Here is a 16,421-nt window from a genome sequence, read left to right as displayed (position 1 = left end):
TGTGTAATGTATCATAAATCCGATAGACAACAATTAGCCAATAAAATTTGCATTTTTATCTTACATTTTCTTGATAAACGTAATAAAATGAAGATAAAGTAAAGAGAATAAAGACTAACCTGGTACTATCCTTATCAGTTTTTTTTTATGATTCTACCAAAAAAAAAATATATATATATAAAATAGAATGATATAAAAAAAATAAATCATAAAAATAAAAGATAAATAATTTAATTCTTTAAAATAACTTTTAAAAAGAAAATTTGCATTATTGCGCATTTAATTTGTTCAATCTTTAAACTAGAATAAATAAATGAATATAAATAAATAAATAAAATAAATTAAATAAATAAAATAAATTAAATAAATAAAATACATTAAATAAATAAAATAAATTAAATAAATAAAATAAATTAAATAAATAAATGTAAATAAAGAAATAATTGAAATAATTGAATAAAAATTAACCCACCAATGTTTAAAGATTTCATTACTTATTCAAATAATATTATTACAAGTATAAAGAACTTGTATAAAAAATCTTAAAGTTAAAAAATACAAATATATTTTTTTTTCAATGGAAATAAATAAATAACTTAAAAGAACATTCATATCCCGAAATAAACCGATAATATTCTTGTTTGGAGTGAAATAACCTAGGTTGTGGAGTGAAATGACCTAGGTGAGGGAGGGAACTGACCTAGGAGAGATATTACCTGAGCGGAAATGACCTAGGCGAAAAAGGCACTGGAGGGAAATGACCCGAATTCTTTAACAGTGGTTGTATATTTGCATTACTTTATATGTTGTGTCAAAAGCTGGAGATAAATGGAAAAACATGCGCTCATAGTTTAAAAGAGACAAAAAAACCTGCTTCTACTCACATTCGATCTCGATGTTGTAACTAAAGGTTGTGTCTTGTTGAATACTATAATTCAGCACGTTTTTTGACTGTGTTCAAGAACAACATGCCTTTTGTCGGACCCAAGAACCAAACTGTTTGCCTGAGGCCGTTAGGCCTCGTTCGAGGGTCGACAGAACGCATTTTGTCCGTGAACACAGTCAATAAATGTTTTGTAATACCTTTTATCTAATTTTTTTTTTTGACATACATGTATGAAATGTTTGGAGAAAACGAACAGTATTCGAGCTCAAATGTCCATTAAACATTACAAAATAGGAGCAGAGCAAGACATCAGAGGTGGGATCAGGTGCCATGGAGGAGTGAGCATCCCCTGCCGACCGGTAAAACATATCCTGTGCTGGCTTCCATGATGTAAATTTCCTTTACCCACACTGCGGTAAAACTCGGTCAATTTTGTCACTGTCGAACACCAACGAATGAAGATAAGATTTAGCTGATTCCGCCCAGTGTGATGTAAGCGATCCAATATCTCATCGACAGGTCCAATACCTCACTCTGCGGTCAAACATCGATTTTTTTTTATGACCGCTCATAATAACTTTGGAAATATTGGACTTTTTTTAGCATAGATTCATACAGGAACCATTTTAAAGGTATAACAATGAAAATTGTGTCCTTGGTTAGAATCCACATATATTTCAAACTTCACTTATACATAAATCATGGTTTGAATTCAAATACTATTCGATTTTGAATCATTTCACAAAACACCATTCAAAATTATTACTTTTATGTCCCTGTTATTATTAAATATAATATACAAACAGTCTTTGTTTACCTATATAATAAAAACGTAGACCAAAAAAATTGCTTCGATAAAAAAAATAACACAAGTCTAACTACTGTTCATTTCGCTGGTTCCGAGAAATTTTTTTTTACATCATAAAAAGTATACATATTCTAACAAACGTTTGACATTACATATGTTAGTTTGGTCGAGTTTTCCGTCCTCTACCACGCTGTCCCCTACCCCTACCACCTCGCCAGCCTCTTTGATTTCGACCTCGTTGTCTTGAAAAGTTTTCATTTGGGAATTCAAAATCATTGGCATTTTCTTCAATATAACTGTTGTCTTGATGTGAGTGCTGCTGGAAAACAGACACATTATGACTTCCTCTTTTTTTACCCTGTCGTGGATTCCGTTTGTAAGGAACTTCCCTAATACTGTCTTCAGTCTGTGCTATGTCTTCTATCATGGATTCAAAGTCCACATTTGGTTCTGTTTGTTTCTCGTATTGATGACGGTGCTTCGAAGACTTCTCACGTCTGTTCCTTCTCTTACCACGATTCCCTCTTGGTTCATTTTTAGCCTCTAACCGTGTGTTTAATTCAGATGCACCATATCTTTCTGCAATTTCAGATTTTCCTTTCCTATCCATCTGATGTTTAACATGGGCCACATTTGTATTTGATGAGCTTGATGATGTTATGTTCACATTGTCATTCAAACGATCCTGTTTTGGCCGAGCTCCTTGATTTTCATAATTATTTGAGAAGGTTGACGGTAAACAAAATGGATATTTAAACATAGCCTTAACATCCTGGCAAGTAAAGCAGGTCTGGTAGTCATCATATTGACAGAAGGGATGTCCTGTAAATGAACAAAAATTATAAGAAGAAGATAAAATGATGTGTTCGCTATAAAGTCAGAATTTGTCATGGACGTCTGAACAGTTCAAGTTTTTTGAAACAAAATAATTTCTTTAGATACATTAAGCATGAAATATATATATATATATATATATATATATATATATATATATATATATATATATATATATATATATATATATATATATATATATATATATATATATTTTATAAAAAGTCATACAGCCATTGCCCCTTGAAAACAATTTAATGCAGAAAATAACGTTTCGTAATTAGAATGGATGAGAAGAGGAATTTATTTTATTTATATTTATTTATATATATTATATTTATATTTAGCTTACCATTTTTGCACAGTGTCCACTTATCTATGTGACAATCTATGATCCCCATTGGTTTTGGAAATCCTTCTGCTTTTCCAATTCTTGATGCAACTTGTTGAGTTAATACAGGTCTAACACAGTTTATACATTTTTCTATATTTTTCTGTTGCGAAGTCGAAATTTTTCCAGGACATTTTACAAATCGAACTAATGAAGTTATAGTTTCCTCGACTTTTTCAGCTGTGACAAGGTCCTGATTGTCACTGACTTCATTGACAGTGCTTCTCTTTTCATCAGACATCTCTTTGTCACATTGGCTTTTAACGATATCATTTTCAGCTAGTTTAATCGCTAACAACTTCCAGATATAACTTACGAAAGCCATACCCCTATATATATCGATGGCATTTTGATAGTTCAGCAATGAATCCGAGTTTAATATATTAAGTAAAACCTCTATGCAGAATTGAGAACGTCTAAGGTTATCCGCCTCTGCTTTCTCAAGTTTTCTTTCAAATGCTGAGATAAAAGTTCCAAACTCTGTTAGATATTTCACACATTCCTTTCTGTCTCCAAAAAGAAACGGATAAGAAGTGGTACCTCCAAGTTGCATCACCATTCTTAATTGAGACTTCATCATGTTCACTAGTTGTGCTTGTTTTTTTAGTATTTCATTGTATCGTGGGTGGTATATAACTGCTTTTTTACATGAAGGACAACGTAGAACAGTAAGGATATCATTTTTTTCCGAATCGAAAATAGCATCCAATTCATTTGCAGTGAAAATATGTCCACATAATTGTAGCTGAACCAGTCCTATTTTTTTATTTAGCTTTGCTTCTCTGCTTGGATTACACTCCAAACAATTTTGAATGCATGGTTCTCCGCAAAAAGCAGCGCATTTATGTCCACATGACAATACTTTGGGACATTGTTTGTTGCACCTTGGTCTATAACATGGTTCATGACAAAGCAATGTACATGTGAAATGAGGACATTGCCATTCGCATGGCTCTGTGCATTGATTACATGGTTGATTACATATATTTTTACAAGTTTTGTGTGAGCATCTAGCCATACATTGTTTATCGCATGCATAACAATCTCCACATCGTTTGCTTCCGCAGTCGTGCCCGCAAATGAGGCGATTTTTGCACATTTTATTACAGGTCTGATGAAGAAGTCCTCCATTACATTTTGTACAATCACCAGTACAAAGGTGTCCACAGGCTAGTACATACGTGCATTTTTCTCTGCATACATTTTTATACGGCTGCATGCAGGGATTGGTAACGTCATGTCCACACACTTCTGTCCTTGTAACATTGGCTGTACATGGTGGCAGTTCCATATTTGGATTTGCTTGAAGTTCTTGGTTTAAATGACATGGAATTTTATTCACATGATTGCATTCAAACTGTGTTATTTCCACCAATTCTGTGCATTTCTTTTTGTGTGGAGACTCCCAGCATTTCATTGACATCAAATGTCCACATCGTAATGTTTTTGTAACTGAACTTTTGCATTGAACTGTTGATATATTTCTCCAGCACTCTGTCTCTTGTTCATGAGTACAAAGTAACTCTTTTTTTATTCTCTCAGTGCATTTTTTTTCTGATGGTTTATCACAGCATTTCATTACCTGTACGTGACCACAAGACAAGGTTTTTTCAACATTAGACTGACATTTAACATCACTGCTGTTGATATCTTTATAACAATGTAGTTCCTTTTCGTGACCGCAATTTAGTATTTTTTTAACCATCTCCTTACATTTAATTTGAGATATTTCAATATAGCATGCCGTCTCTTTTGTATGACCACATTTGAGAGACTTTACGGTATTGAACAAACACTTCTTTTCCGCAGCATTTTCAAAGCATTTCAATGTCAACAAATGGCCGCAAAGTGGATGCTTTTTTTCTACTACTTTTTCACATAGGCATTTTTCATTGAAATGACATTTCCTCAAACACTCGTGACCCACAGGACAAAGTAAACCACAAGGTGAATCACACTTGGTTTTGTCTTTTTTGTAACATTGGACTTGTATATTGCTATGATGACATTTAAAGTTTGTATAAACTATACTTTTGCAACCCAAATCCTGTAAAGAAACATGACATTCTACTTCAACTGAATGCCCACAGGATGGAAAGGTTTTGCAAACTATTACTGAGCATTTGTTTCGTACTTGGAACAGCAGACTTGAAATATGGCAAGCACGTGTGAAGTCATGTTCACAATCATTCCTTTTTTCTACTACCTCTGTTGGGCATTTAAATGTTTTGACATTTTCAAAACATTTCATTTCTACCTCATGCTCACATTTTGGGAGAATTCTGCTTACCTTTTCCTGGCACTTATACAATTCGTAATCAATACAGCATAAAAGTTCAATTGAATGTTTGCAAGGCAGTGTCCTTGTAACCTTCCTTTGGCATTCAAACATTTTTATTGGTGTCCAGCAAGGCATATCTGCGCTGTGGCCACAATTCAACATTTTGTTAACAATCACAAGACATTTATATGTCTCTGGGTCTTGAAAACATGGTAAGTCTACCGTATGACCACATTGCAAGTCTTTTTCCACTTTCACTCTGCATTTACAAGGTTTTGGAAAATGACAAATCTTCTGACATGTATGACCTCTTTCACATATCTTTTCACAGCGGTCTCTACATGTTATGTCTAAATGCTCTTTGTCATAAGGATGGCAAAGATGTGTACAGGTGTGACCGCAATTCAATTCAAAGTTGCAAGGTAAGATACATCCTCCTTCTGGGGCTTTATCAAAATCGTCTGGAGTTTTTGCATATATCCTCTGAGTACCAGGGTGATTTTGGCAAAAAAGAGGTAACCCGTCTCCAAGAGCACCCGATTTCTTCATTTTGTCGATTGCAGACCGAAGCAGATTTGTTTTGCGTGTAAATTTTTCAATCATTTTGAAATTTCCAATCACATATAATCCGATCTTAGCTCTCGATAAGGCGACACAAATCCTATTTTCTTTCTTAAGGAAACCAATTCTACCCTCTTTGTTGCTTCGTACCAGTGACAGTAAGATAATATCGTTTTCCTCCCCCTGGTAATTGTCCAGTATTGAAATTCTTATTCCTGCAAACTCATTTTTTGGCATTAAATCTCTTATGCAAAACATTTGACCAGAGTATGGAGTCAGTATAGTAATATCTTGTCTTTTGTATCCCTGTTGTAGTAGATATCTTGTCAATCTTTTTATATATAATGCCTCAAATTCATTCGAGTAACTTTGTGATTCACCTTTCTGATATTCGTTATTGGTATGTGAAATAAAGTAGACATCCTTCTCGATGCCAAGTACATGGTCACGATTGAAAACGGTATCATCATCCTCCAGCCCAGGATAAATATCCTGTACAAGTTTAGATATTTCCGGTCTCATTCTGTGTTGCCGCATTAGACAGTTGAACTCAAGTTTATTCTCAATCATTCTTTCAAACATGGATAAAGCTAAATTGTAGCGTTCGGCAAGTTCGTAAACCGATGGTTTTGGTTCTAATTGCTTGTGATCACCAATCAATATCAAGTGTTCACATTGAGTACTCAGTGTAGAAATGATATGACCCTCTAAAACTTCCGCAGCTTCCTCCACAATGATAATTTTTGGTCCAATTTCATTGAGGACGGTTTGATACCGAGCGGCACCCGTAGTTGTCATAGCAATAACAAGCGAACTGCTAAGAATTTCCCTGTCAACGTAATTTTTTTCGACCAAATAGTCTTTGTATATTTTGTCATATTTTGCTGTCTGTTCGTTTAATTCCTTTGTCTGAACGTCACAATATTTTTCTACAAAATATTTATACATTCTCCATCTGTCTTGAATTGGCATACTCCATACATCATTAATTTTGAGTCGCATTTCCGTTCCTGTCATTGCCTTGCTTTTCTGGAAGTAGTTATTTACAATCGATGCTTCATTGTCAAGATATTTCATAAAATCTTCTGATAGATTAGGTTTTGATTTTGACTCAAGCAAAATCGACTCTATGCTTACTCCTACAGCCTTGAAATTGTATTCCACATCAAAGTCATCTTCTTCAATCATTCTTTCGTTCTTCACATGATCCCCCTCTGTTTCCACATCAATAACTTCCTCAGCATCTATTGTTTCCTTTAAATCAACTACATCATCTCCATCTGTCTTCTCATACTTTTCAAATGCAGCCTCAGTAAAATATCCTTCATTCACATTTAACCATTCCATCATCTTAAATGTCTTTCCTGCTTGTGTTTCATGCTCAATGATTCTCTTCACTTCTTTCACAGAACTGCTCAGTATTGTTTCATCTAAGATATTCTCTTGAGCGCAAAAGATATTCCATTTAAGCCTGCATATTTGCATATGTATGTCCTGTAGCTGCTTCTCAAATTTTCCGTGATTTACAAATACCTTCCTAAACGATCTTCTTCTATTTTTCAGTTTAAAATCCTCAATTTTTTCACTGTTACATCTTCCCCCTACACGAACTATATTTTGACTCCAATCCCCCCGATTCGTTGGATCCATGAAGTCAATCATCCCCTCTAAAAATTGATCAAGGGCATGGTTTGTATAACATACGATCAACATTGGATGTATCTTTTCTTTTTTTTGCTTACCTTTGGCTTCCTCATCATCGTTGTCGGAATCATCCTTCCGTTTCCAGTATGCAGAGTTATGCAGCAATGTTTTCGCAATTCTGAGACCGAGATGAGTTTTGCCAGTTCCAGGAGGCCCTTGTATAAGCACGAATTCTTTTGTAAGAGCAGACTTAAAGGCTTCGTACTGGGATTTGTCAAGACGTAGATCACTTGCCCTTGGCCATTTCATTTTGTTGAAAATGGAAATTTCTGTCCTTTTTTCTTGATTTCTAACAACTAAAGATCGTCGTTGAAGAGGACGATACTTCTGTAGCATGCTTTTTTCCTTTGCTTGAAATATTACGGATTGTGAAACAATTGGCTGTAAATCGTATTTAACATCATCTAGGCCAGTTAGGTATTTTGGTTTCTTAATGTCTCTTTGACAATGCACTATATATCTTTCAAAAGGCATTTCTCCTTCTTTGATACTTTGTAGACAATGCAAAACATGCCGATATGCTTCAAAGTAAGCAACACTTTCTACTACCGTTACAATAAGGCCCTTCGATAATTCTGGGGTACCCTTTTGTCTTTTGATTAGAACTTTGATTGTGCCTTTTCTCTGTAGGACCTCGTTGTCGGTTTCAGCTATTATGCCGAAATATAAACTTTTAAAATCATTTGGCGAGATACAAAGCAAGGAACCGTACATTAATCTGTTGCTCCTTTCCCATCTTATTCTTTTCACCTGATTCATATCTAACCTAATTGTATACATTGGACCATCTAGGGTCATTTCTTTTTCTTCTTCAATTGTAACATTTCTATAAAGTCTGGCATCCTGTAATTTTCGAATTTCTTTCTTTTCTAGATGCTTGGCACAAAGATACTCAATTATTCCACTTCGTAATTGTGCTATGCAATCTTCTCGAAGCAATCGAAACTGTATATCAAGATATTCATCCAAATTATCAAAAGGCACATCGCGAAGATTAGGCCTAAAGAAAGGTATCTTATGTATGTCATCAAGAGTTGGAAGAATAGACATTTCTCGAAAATTATTCGGTGGTTTTCGCGTGTCTTTTTTGTGACATTTTCCTTGTTCTTCGGGTCTAATGGAATGATCAGTTATTATATCCTTTAAAAGTTTAATTTCATCACCTAGATCTAAAAGGTGTTCATCTTCCTCCACATTCCTTTCAGCAATCAATACATTGATTTTATCCTCTGTTTCTTTGAACAACTCGATAAACCCGTGTGCTGTGGTAGGAGATCTTTTACACAAATGACTTAAAAAGCATACGATGTTTTCTAACTCAGGTAAATTCTTCTCTGTTGATACATGCCTTATTATGGTTTGAAGATTTTTTGCAAAGTTTGAAGATTCCAAGACAGGTATAAGGCTAAGAACTTGAGGTTTCTCGGCACATCTTTTATTTTCTAGTACATTTACCACGATTTGTAAGAAAAGTTTACACTCTTCCAAATCTTGTTCAGTTTTTCTCAAGGTAGCTCTGACTTTGTCCTCTGTCCATAGACCAGATGACAGGATATCCTCAACTTTATATGAAAGTAAAGTTTTCAAATCTGCTAAGCGGAGAGGTTTTGTGAAATAGTTTTCTATGTCCATTGCTACTTTAGCTAGTCACGTCCGCATGATTTCTGAGAAGAGAAAATGTATTTTCGTTTTTAAAAAATGGCAGTAGGCCCGTTGAAAGCAAATTCTATTCAATCAAAACATGAGCTTAAGACATAATCCTGTATTCAAATACTTAACTGGCAAAATTTTGCATTAAAAAGTCAAACAATCTAATACCCATTACCACTATTCATTTCGATTAAAATCTTTCTGGCTTAAGAATAAACTGTCATTTCCTTTAACATAGTCCACATATTTTGATTATATTATATCCAAATCATTCACAGGATCCTTAAAAAAATCATTTTTTTTTTTAAATTTAAAATACTGAAATATTTTTTCATCGATTTCTTTTAATTACGAAACAGGAAAATAAGAGCTAGTATATATTTAAAAGAACTTAGTGCGTAAATTCTTAAAATAAATCGTCATTTTTAACAACATGTTGTAGAAGGAAAAACATGAAAGCGAACAACTATCTACAATATCCATGTCTGCGAAAACAACAAAAAACGTAATTGCATAGGTTTACTACGGAAGCGTAAAGGTCTCTACACTTGTTGTGTTATAACGTGTATATTGTCTTATATTTCATTGTCTTATCAACATATTAAGTGTTATAACTCCTTTTGAATTTTTTGAATTGTATTTAGATATTTTTACATAATTTAAGGCACCTTCTTTTATTTAATTGATTTTATTGCTATCAGTATTATCGACTTCAAAAAATATTGATTTTAAGATATTGATCAAAACAAGATATTTAATCATATCAATATAGTGATGTTGATATGTAAAAATAAATATATAGATATATCGATATAAATATATGAATATTTCCGAGAAAGAAGTGAGAAAATAATATTATTGAATTAAACTTCGCGGGGAGGGAATTCTAATGAATCTTCACTTGGGATTCAGTGAAAGTTCCTGTATCATGTATTTGCTATCGTATACGATTATAGGCTGATACAGATTTAAAAATGTTTTGAAAAAGGGGGATGGAAAGACATCAGCAGTTAGATCATAGGCATAGTCAAAGGGGGAAACTGTTCCCATCACCACTTTCGAAGAGGCAAGAGTATCTTTGTGCTACCTGAGTATATTATAGATCCACAAATATATCCCGAAAATAAAGAAGAATACTCGTAGTTGGATAATGAAACCTCTGTTTTTTCTTTTCAAATATTTTATTTGGCTGACCCCATCCTTTTTCCCTTTTAACTTTCTGACTATAAGCTTATGCAGATTGGCTGCAATGAAGCATAAATTATTTTACATAATTCTAAGTAATAAGAAGTAAGATCTGATGTGCTGATAGTTAAATTTTATCTGATATATAACACGATTCACTGCTTATATTTGTTTGAAATCGGGGGGGGGGGGGGTGTCAACACTATGGAGGTTCAGGTCCATGTGACAGATCCTATGTTTACCACAGAATGAAAAAAACAAATATTTACAGTGTACGTAGCCAGTGTAACTTTTATAATATTGTTACTTTCGCTTCATCCCCAAATAGACTAGTACTAAATGTATTTTTGAATGGAACATTGAAACAATGGGGGAGGGGGGGGGGGCATCACTATCTATTTTAGTCACATCAGTATTTAATTCTGTAATTCTGTATACTTTTTTTTATTTTTTGCACATAATTTTTATTTCAAAGAGAGTTGATGAATTTTATTCATAAGACAAATTATTAAATTATTACTAGACTTGAATATATATTTAATTTCTTACTAATTAGAATGATGTAAATTGATTGTTGATTCAATGGGGACAATCTAACTGATCATGCCCCCTTTTTCTTCAATACTTTTTTCTCTATAATCATACAACAAATATTTGACACTTTATACATGGCACATTGTGCATGTGCTGTCAATAAATCTGAGTGATTTGACGTTTCATTAGAATTCCCGAGCCCGCGAAATTAGTTGGAGAACAATATTTTCAAACTTTTCCCGTAGAAATAGTGACATATTTATATTAATTTAACTATTATAAATATATTTTTATTGTTGTGTGTCGAGCACTCTACATCGATATCTTTAAATCTCATGCTTAAATCAATATTTTTCGAATCAATATTTTTCAAATCAATATTTTTTAAGTCGATATATCCTTTATCAATAAAATCCATCATACAGAAAAGACGCTTTAAATTATGTGAAAATACCCAGATACAATGCAATATATAAATGAAAATAAGAAATCATAACAGATTATATGTTGATAAGACAATAAAATGTAAGACAAGGTACAAAAATATAACACAAGTGTAGAGACCTTTACGCTTCGTAGTTTACCTATAAATCTACTACTTAATTAGTTTATGTTTATGCATGGAATTGTACTCATTTCAAATTTCGAATAGCATCTGTATCAAACAGAAATTATAGCTATTTTTTTCTATATCTATTCACATCATTATAGTATGTAAATGTTTTATAGACAAGAAGCATGGGTTTATATCAATTTCATCAACCTAAAACATTTTAAAGTAAACTTAACTTGATCAAATAGCAAAAGAAAACAAAGCAAAGCAAATAATCAACAATGCAAGAACAAATCCAACGTGATTTTAAAGATATATGTATTAAATGTATCTTTACCCATATATGTAAAAATGTTTGATACAATTATATTTCACATGTAGGGAAAGGGTGTATTGGTTTTTTAGAACTTGTGCTTAACCCTGTATGTAAAATTTACAGACAATAAAATGTATTCAAACTAAACCAAACCAATGTATCTATCAAGATTTTGTATGATTCGTAGTAATTGGGTTTTTTTTTATTTACCAAAAGAGCAGGTAAAACTCTATCACGTGAAAAAAGGGTGAAATTTAAACAAAACAAATGCATGTAATCAAAAATGGTTACTACTTGGTGAGATTTTCTAGTGCGGAGATTATCAGAGATACATGTATATATTTCAAAGCGTAGCGACCAAAACTATCTTTAATTGTAATATTATGTTTATGTTACCAAGAATTATTATTTGATAATAATTTTTTTAGACTCAAGCTTAGGAATGAACTTTGTTAATAAAGAACTGCTCAAATTTTGTTGGGTTAAATTATTATCAAACATACAGGGTGTTTCGGCAAAAATATCCCGACTTTGCTGGTTCATAAAAAAGGGTAATGTAATATATATATATAGGCTACTATATGAAAGGAAGTTTAAGAAACTTAAAATTAAGGAAACTTAGAAGGTTGGAAGTGAATACTACGGTGAAAATATTTTGATAATTACTATAAAAACTTTAGCAAGACTGTTAATACTTCCTAAGAGAAAAATTGATTATTTTTTCTGGAAAACCTTAAGCCACAAAATATAGTTCCTCGCTTAATGCTTTAATCAAGAGTTTTTAGTTTATTTTATAGTTTGCAGCTAAATTGGCACTGTAGAATCTAATTTTATTGTAAAAAATAAAATATGATGTAGAATTTTAGAAAAAGAGATTCAGACACAAGAATTTGCCAAAAAGCTCAAGATCGATCGTCCTTAAAGGCCTCCAAAAATATAGACATCCAAAGTCGGGATATGTTCGGCGAAACACCCTGTAAATAGTTTCGGTACGATACATTCCTGAATATTCGATACGTATTGATTAATCGATATATTGACACTGCCCTAATAAACACTCGTTGACTTTGGAGCTCACATGATATCGTAAAATGCAAGCTATATATATCGTCGTATACCCTAAATTCGTCCGTACCCTAAAATCGTCCTCAAACTTGACGCAGCCCGCACGTTTCGAACTATGTATCGATGACGTCACTTTTAATTGCTATGACTGGTAAACACAATGATGCAAATGTGTTAGCAATTATTTTTTAGAATATGCAGTTTAAACTTGTGGTAAAATTAAAGAAAAATAAAAATCCTCAAACTATCTGTTTTTCCTTAGGTCCATTTTTTATTGAAAGTGTACACGGCAGTTACGTTCCCAAAAATCACTTCCAGATCAAATTTACCATTATTTTATACCTGTCAGTGTATTGAATTACGTGCATGGGCTTTTGATTTAAGAATTTGAAAACAAAAATTTAATGCTCCCAAATCATAAGGATCTTATATACTTTCCTCCTAGAAATTGACGTTACCCGTGTTTGGTTGACGTAATATGCGGTATTACAAATTATTTCAGAAAAAAAATCTAAGTCATCACTGCAAATGATAGAGTCTCCAAAAATCAGATTTTATCAGTAATTTTGACTAATAACTGTGAATGCTTCCAACAATAGAATTTCTGTTGGTCCTACAAATTAAAACATTTTATATCATGCTGGTGTTTTTTCTTTTTTCTTTCATTTGTATGTGTGTGTGTGTTTTGTGTGTGTGTGTTTTGTTTGTTTGTTTTTGTTTTTTATAAGTTGTATATAATCGAGATTTTTTCCCTCCAGGAATATGTTATTAAAATGACAAATAAATAAAATCAATATTTATCGTACGTAAGAATTTATCATAAACCCCCCCCCCCTCCACCCTTAAAAAAATCAATCTTTCAACATACCCAAGCAATGATGATCACATTGTTTAAATAGATCTACTTTTGACCTAGCTCACTTGCTCAGTCGCCAGTCCTGATCAATACCCCCCCCCCCTCTTTCGCAAAAAAGTCGAAAAGTAGTCAAGTAATTAAGAAGAGAATATTTCATTTTTATATACCAAAAATTTATTTTATCAAACAGTAGTTTTATTTAGTCGACCAAAGAAGGTGTATTTTTGTCACAATTTTTACCAGTTTCACAGGTGCCATGTGCATTGAAGCATAACTAATCCAGCGATCGTCTATTTGGGTCTGAAATTCACGACATATTGATAATCTAGTAACACAAGATCTTTGTTGCCACTCTTTAATTAATTTCTCATCTACTACACGGTAGTTAAAAAGTGGTTTTTTTTTCCTGTAACGTGAATATTTTACATATTATAATTAGGTGATCAGTTTCAAGTCTACGTCGTAACCCCAACCATTAAATTAAAGTTTTCTGATTTTTCCAGATTGTGTCGGTCAGACTTGCATTGTTCGAATATATTGATTTTCTATCGGTTTTTGCCAGTAAGGCCAATGAATTTGGGAAAATCTGAAATATACATGTAACATTGTATAATTCGCATACCAGGTAATTTGATGAGCATGTATTGTAATGACATCGTTGACAATGTAAATCTGAAAGCACATTAATTCTTGTTTCTTAAAAAGAAAACGGAGTCGGTAATAGCTAAAGCAATTGATTGTTCTTAAATTGATAAGAATATTTAAAAAAAAAATACCTTTTGCACAGAAGAACTTTATTTACAATTTTTATTTTAATGATTTTTCCACCTTTTTTATCACAAATCACGAAAAACAAGTGGACCAATCGCTTGCGTCCGTTTTTATATCTGAAGGACGAAAATAGGGTATGGGTGACATTTTTAAGTGTAAAAGTTTGATTTTGTAGAAGAGCTCTAAAAATCTTGTCTAGAGTGATATGAAAAAATGAATTTTAACATTTAATCAGCATTTCCGTTCTATAGCTCGCACTGAAGTTTGTGTATCAATTTGCACGCGCTCGCCGTTACTATGACGTTGAATGTCGTAAGGGGACGATTTATGGGTACTCTAGGATATCTGATCATATATATGGCCTCCTGCCAATTAGATTTTTTCCGAGAATTGAAATAAAAACCGAAAGTGTGTTGTCTTCTTTCTTTTCAGAAAATCTTTATCAAAATCAAGCCCAAATTTTTAATGAGCTCGAAATACTAGTATTTAGTGGTGAAATTCCTGATACATCATTTTACATGTATTTATTACACATTGCCATACTAATTTAATTTAATTCGATAAACTTCTACATATCAAGGTGACGAGAAATTTTAAAAATTTCCTTATTTAAATTGAAAATGTTTTCCAAAGGCTCATATTATGTCAGTGAAGCAACCATAGATTTAAAAAATTGCAAATACTGTAATACATACTTAGTCTAGAATGGTTTTCATATTTTGACGAATTCCAATCGATCTTTCTGACAATGGAAAACTTTACAAGCATGCGCCTTAAAAGGCATGTTGCTAAACCGTAAAACGGAAACAAAAGAGTTCCAAAAAAGGTTAATGCTAATTTGCTAACGGAAGACAATTTTTGTTCGTGATTATTTAATTTGATGAGCAACTTATCACTGAAAAACGAGTTTTACATAATCTTTTAACGTTCTCTACCTCTTTATTAATGTTAATAATTATGGTATATCGATTCCTTATCAAAGGATTTGTGTCCTGTTAGCTTCAGACGACAATAAAGAACAAAGCATGCGAATTAAATTGTGGACAATCAAATCACCTTTGAATTCATTGATTATTGACAAAGATAAAGTTCACACATCTTTTTTTGTCGTAAAACATGTACTTAGAGTTTTCATACACCAAACATTGGGCCAACTTCATTTGTCACAGATCGGCGTACGCCGAATTGCGCCGGTCATATGATCGGCGTAAAACGGCTAACTGGCAAATGACGTAAACCGGCGAAAACAAAAAATAATTATATTATATAACAATCAATTAATTAAGATCTATCACTTTTTACGTTATGTCTTAGCGAAAAAAGGTTGGATAATTAGAAATTCAATATTTAAAAAAGTCATGGAATTGATGAAAAAAATTATTTGTAGAAAATAAGAACGGATTTTAAATACATGAATGGAGATTTGTTCAAGAAAAGTAAACAGTCAAAGAATATGCCGAATTGGTTAAAAGTATCCTCATTTTATAAGTTGTTTTATCTTCCCGCCATATTTCTAAGACCGGCGAATTGCTCGCCGGTCATTTCAGACCGGCGAGATCGGCGTACGCCGGCGAACCTTCCCCGGTCAAATGAAGCAACAAGCCGGGTTACCAAAGGTCAAGCGGCGCATTCGGCGTACGCCGGCTTGACAAATGAAGTCCCACCCATGTAAAATACATGTTATTCCTGAATCATACTCACATGTATGTCTTATTGTTCTCCAATGTGAATGTCATGAATGAACAATACTTGATTCTTATAAATCACTGTCATGTCATTTTTCAAAAACCTTTGAGGTCTACGTTTATGGCATTCTGCCAAATTTAATTTACACCCTAGATAAAGCTGCGTTAATGTACAGGTGCATGTATGCACTAGATCGTTTTTCGATAACCAACAGTGGACGTATTACTGATATTTCCGCAAATTTGGAACATTTTCAATTTTACTTTTCCGTTTTATTGCGTTTCCGCAAGTTGAACCTTATTTCTAGAACATTGATAAAGAGTGAAAAAGAGACAGGTTT

At 32.9% G+C, this 16,421-nt stretch overlaps 1 protein-coding gene across 1 annotated transcript; it reads right to left on the bottom strand.

Moving 5' to 3' along the window:
- Positions 1-1,851: 1,851 nt before the first annotated feature.
- On the bottom strand, positions 1,852-15,143 carry LOC133181488 (NFX1-type zinc finger-containing protein 1-like). The gene is made up of 3 exons (XM_061315980.1): positions 15,091-15,143; positions 2,881-9,129; positions 1,852-2,516 (listed from the first exon to the last, which is right to left on the bottom strand). Exons 2-3 carry the CDS (start codon positions 9,095-9,097, stop codon positions 1,852-1,854), a joined length of 6,882 nt encoding a protein of 2,293 aa, XP_061171964.1. The 5' UTR covers positions 9,098-9,129; positions 15,091-15,143.
- Between the last annotated feature and the right edge of the window lie 1,278 nt (positions 15,144-16,421).

This window comes from Saccostrea echinata, unplaced genomic scaffold (assembly GCF_033153115.1).
Source record: "Saccostrea echinata isolate AGI-Se365-2 ecotype Australia unplaced genomic scaffold, CSIRO_AGI_Sech_v1 ptg000009l, whole genome shotgun sequence".
Lineage (NCBI taxonomy): Eukaryota > Metazoa > Mollusca > Bivalvia > Ostreida > Ostreidae > Saccostrea > Saccostrea echinata.
This window is presented reverse-complemented; position numbering and strand designations above follow the sequence as displayed.

Bases quoted from the DNA above. Each gene is read 5' to 3' on its own strand.
- LOC133181488 (XM_061315980.1), bottom strand. From the start codon at position 9,097: ATGGACATAGAAAACTATTTCACAAAACCTCTCCGCTTAGCAGATTTG. The intron at 2,517-2,880 runs GTAAGCTAAATA...GTTCATTTACAG, and splicing joins GTGGACACTGTGCAAAAATG to GACATCCCTTCTGTCAATAT.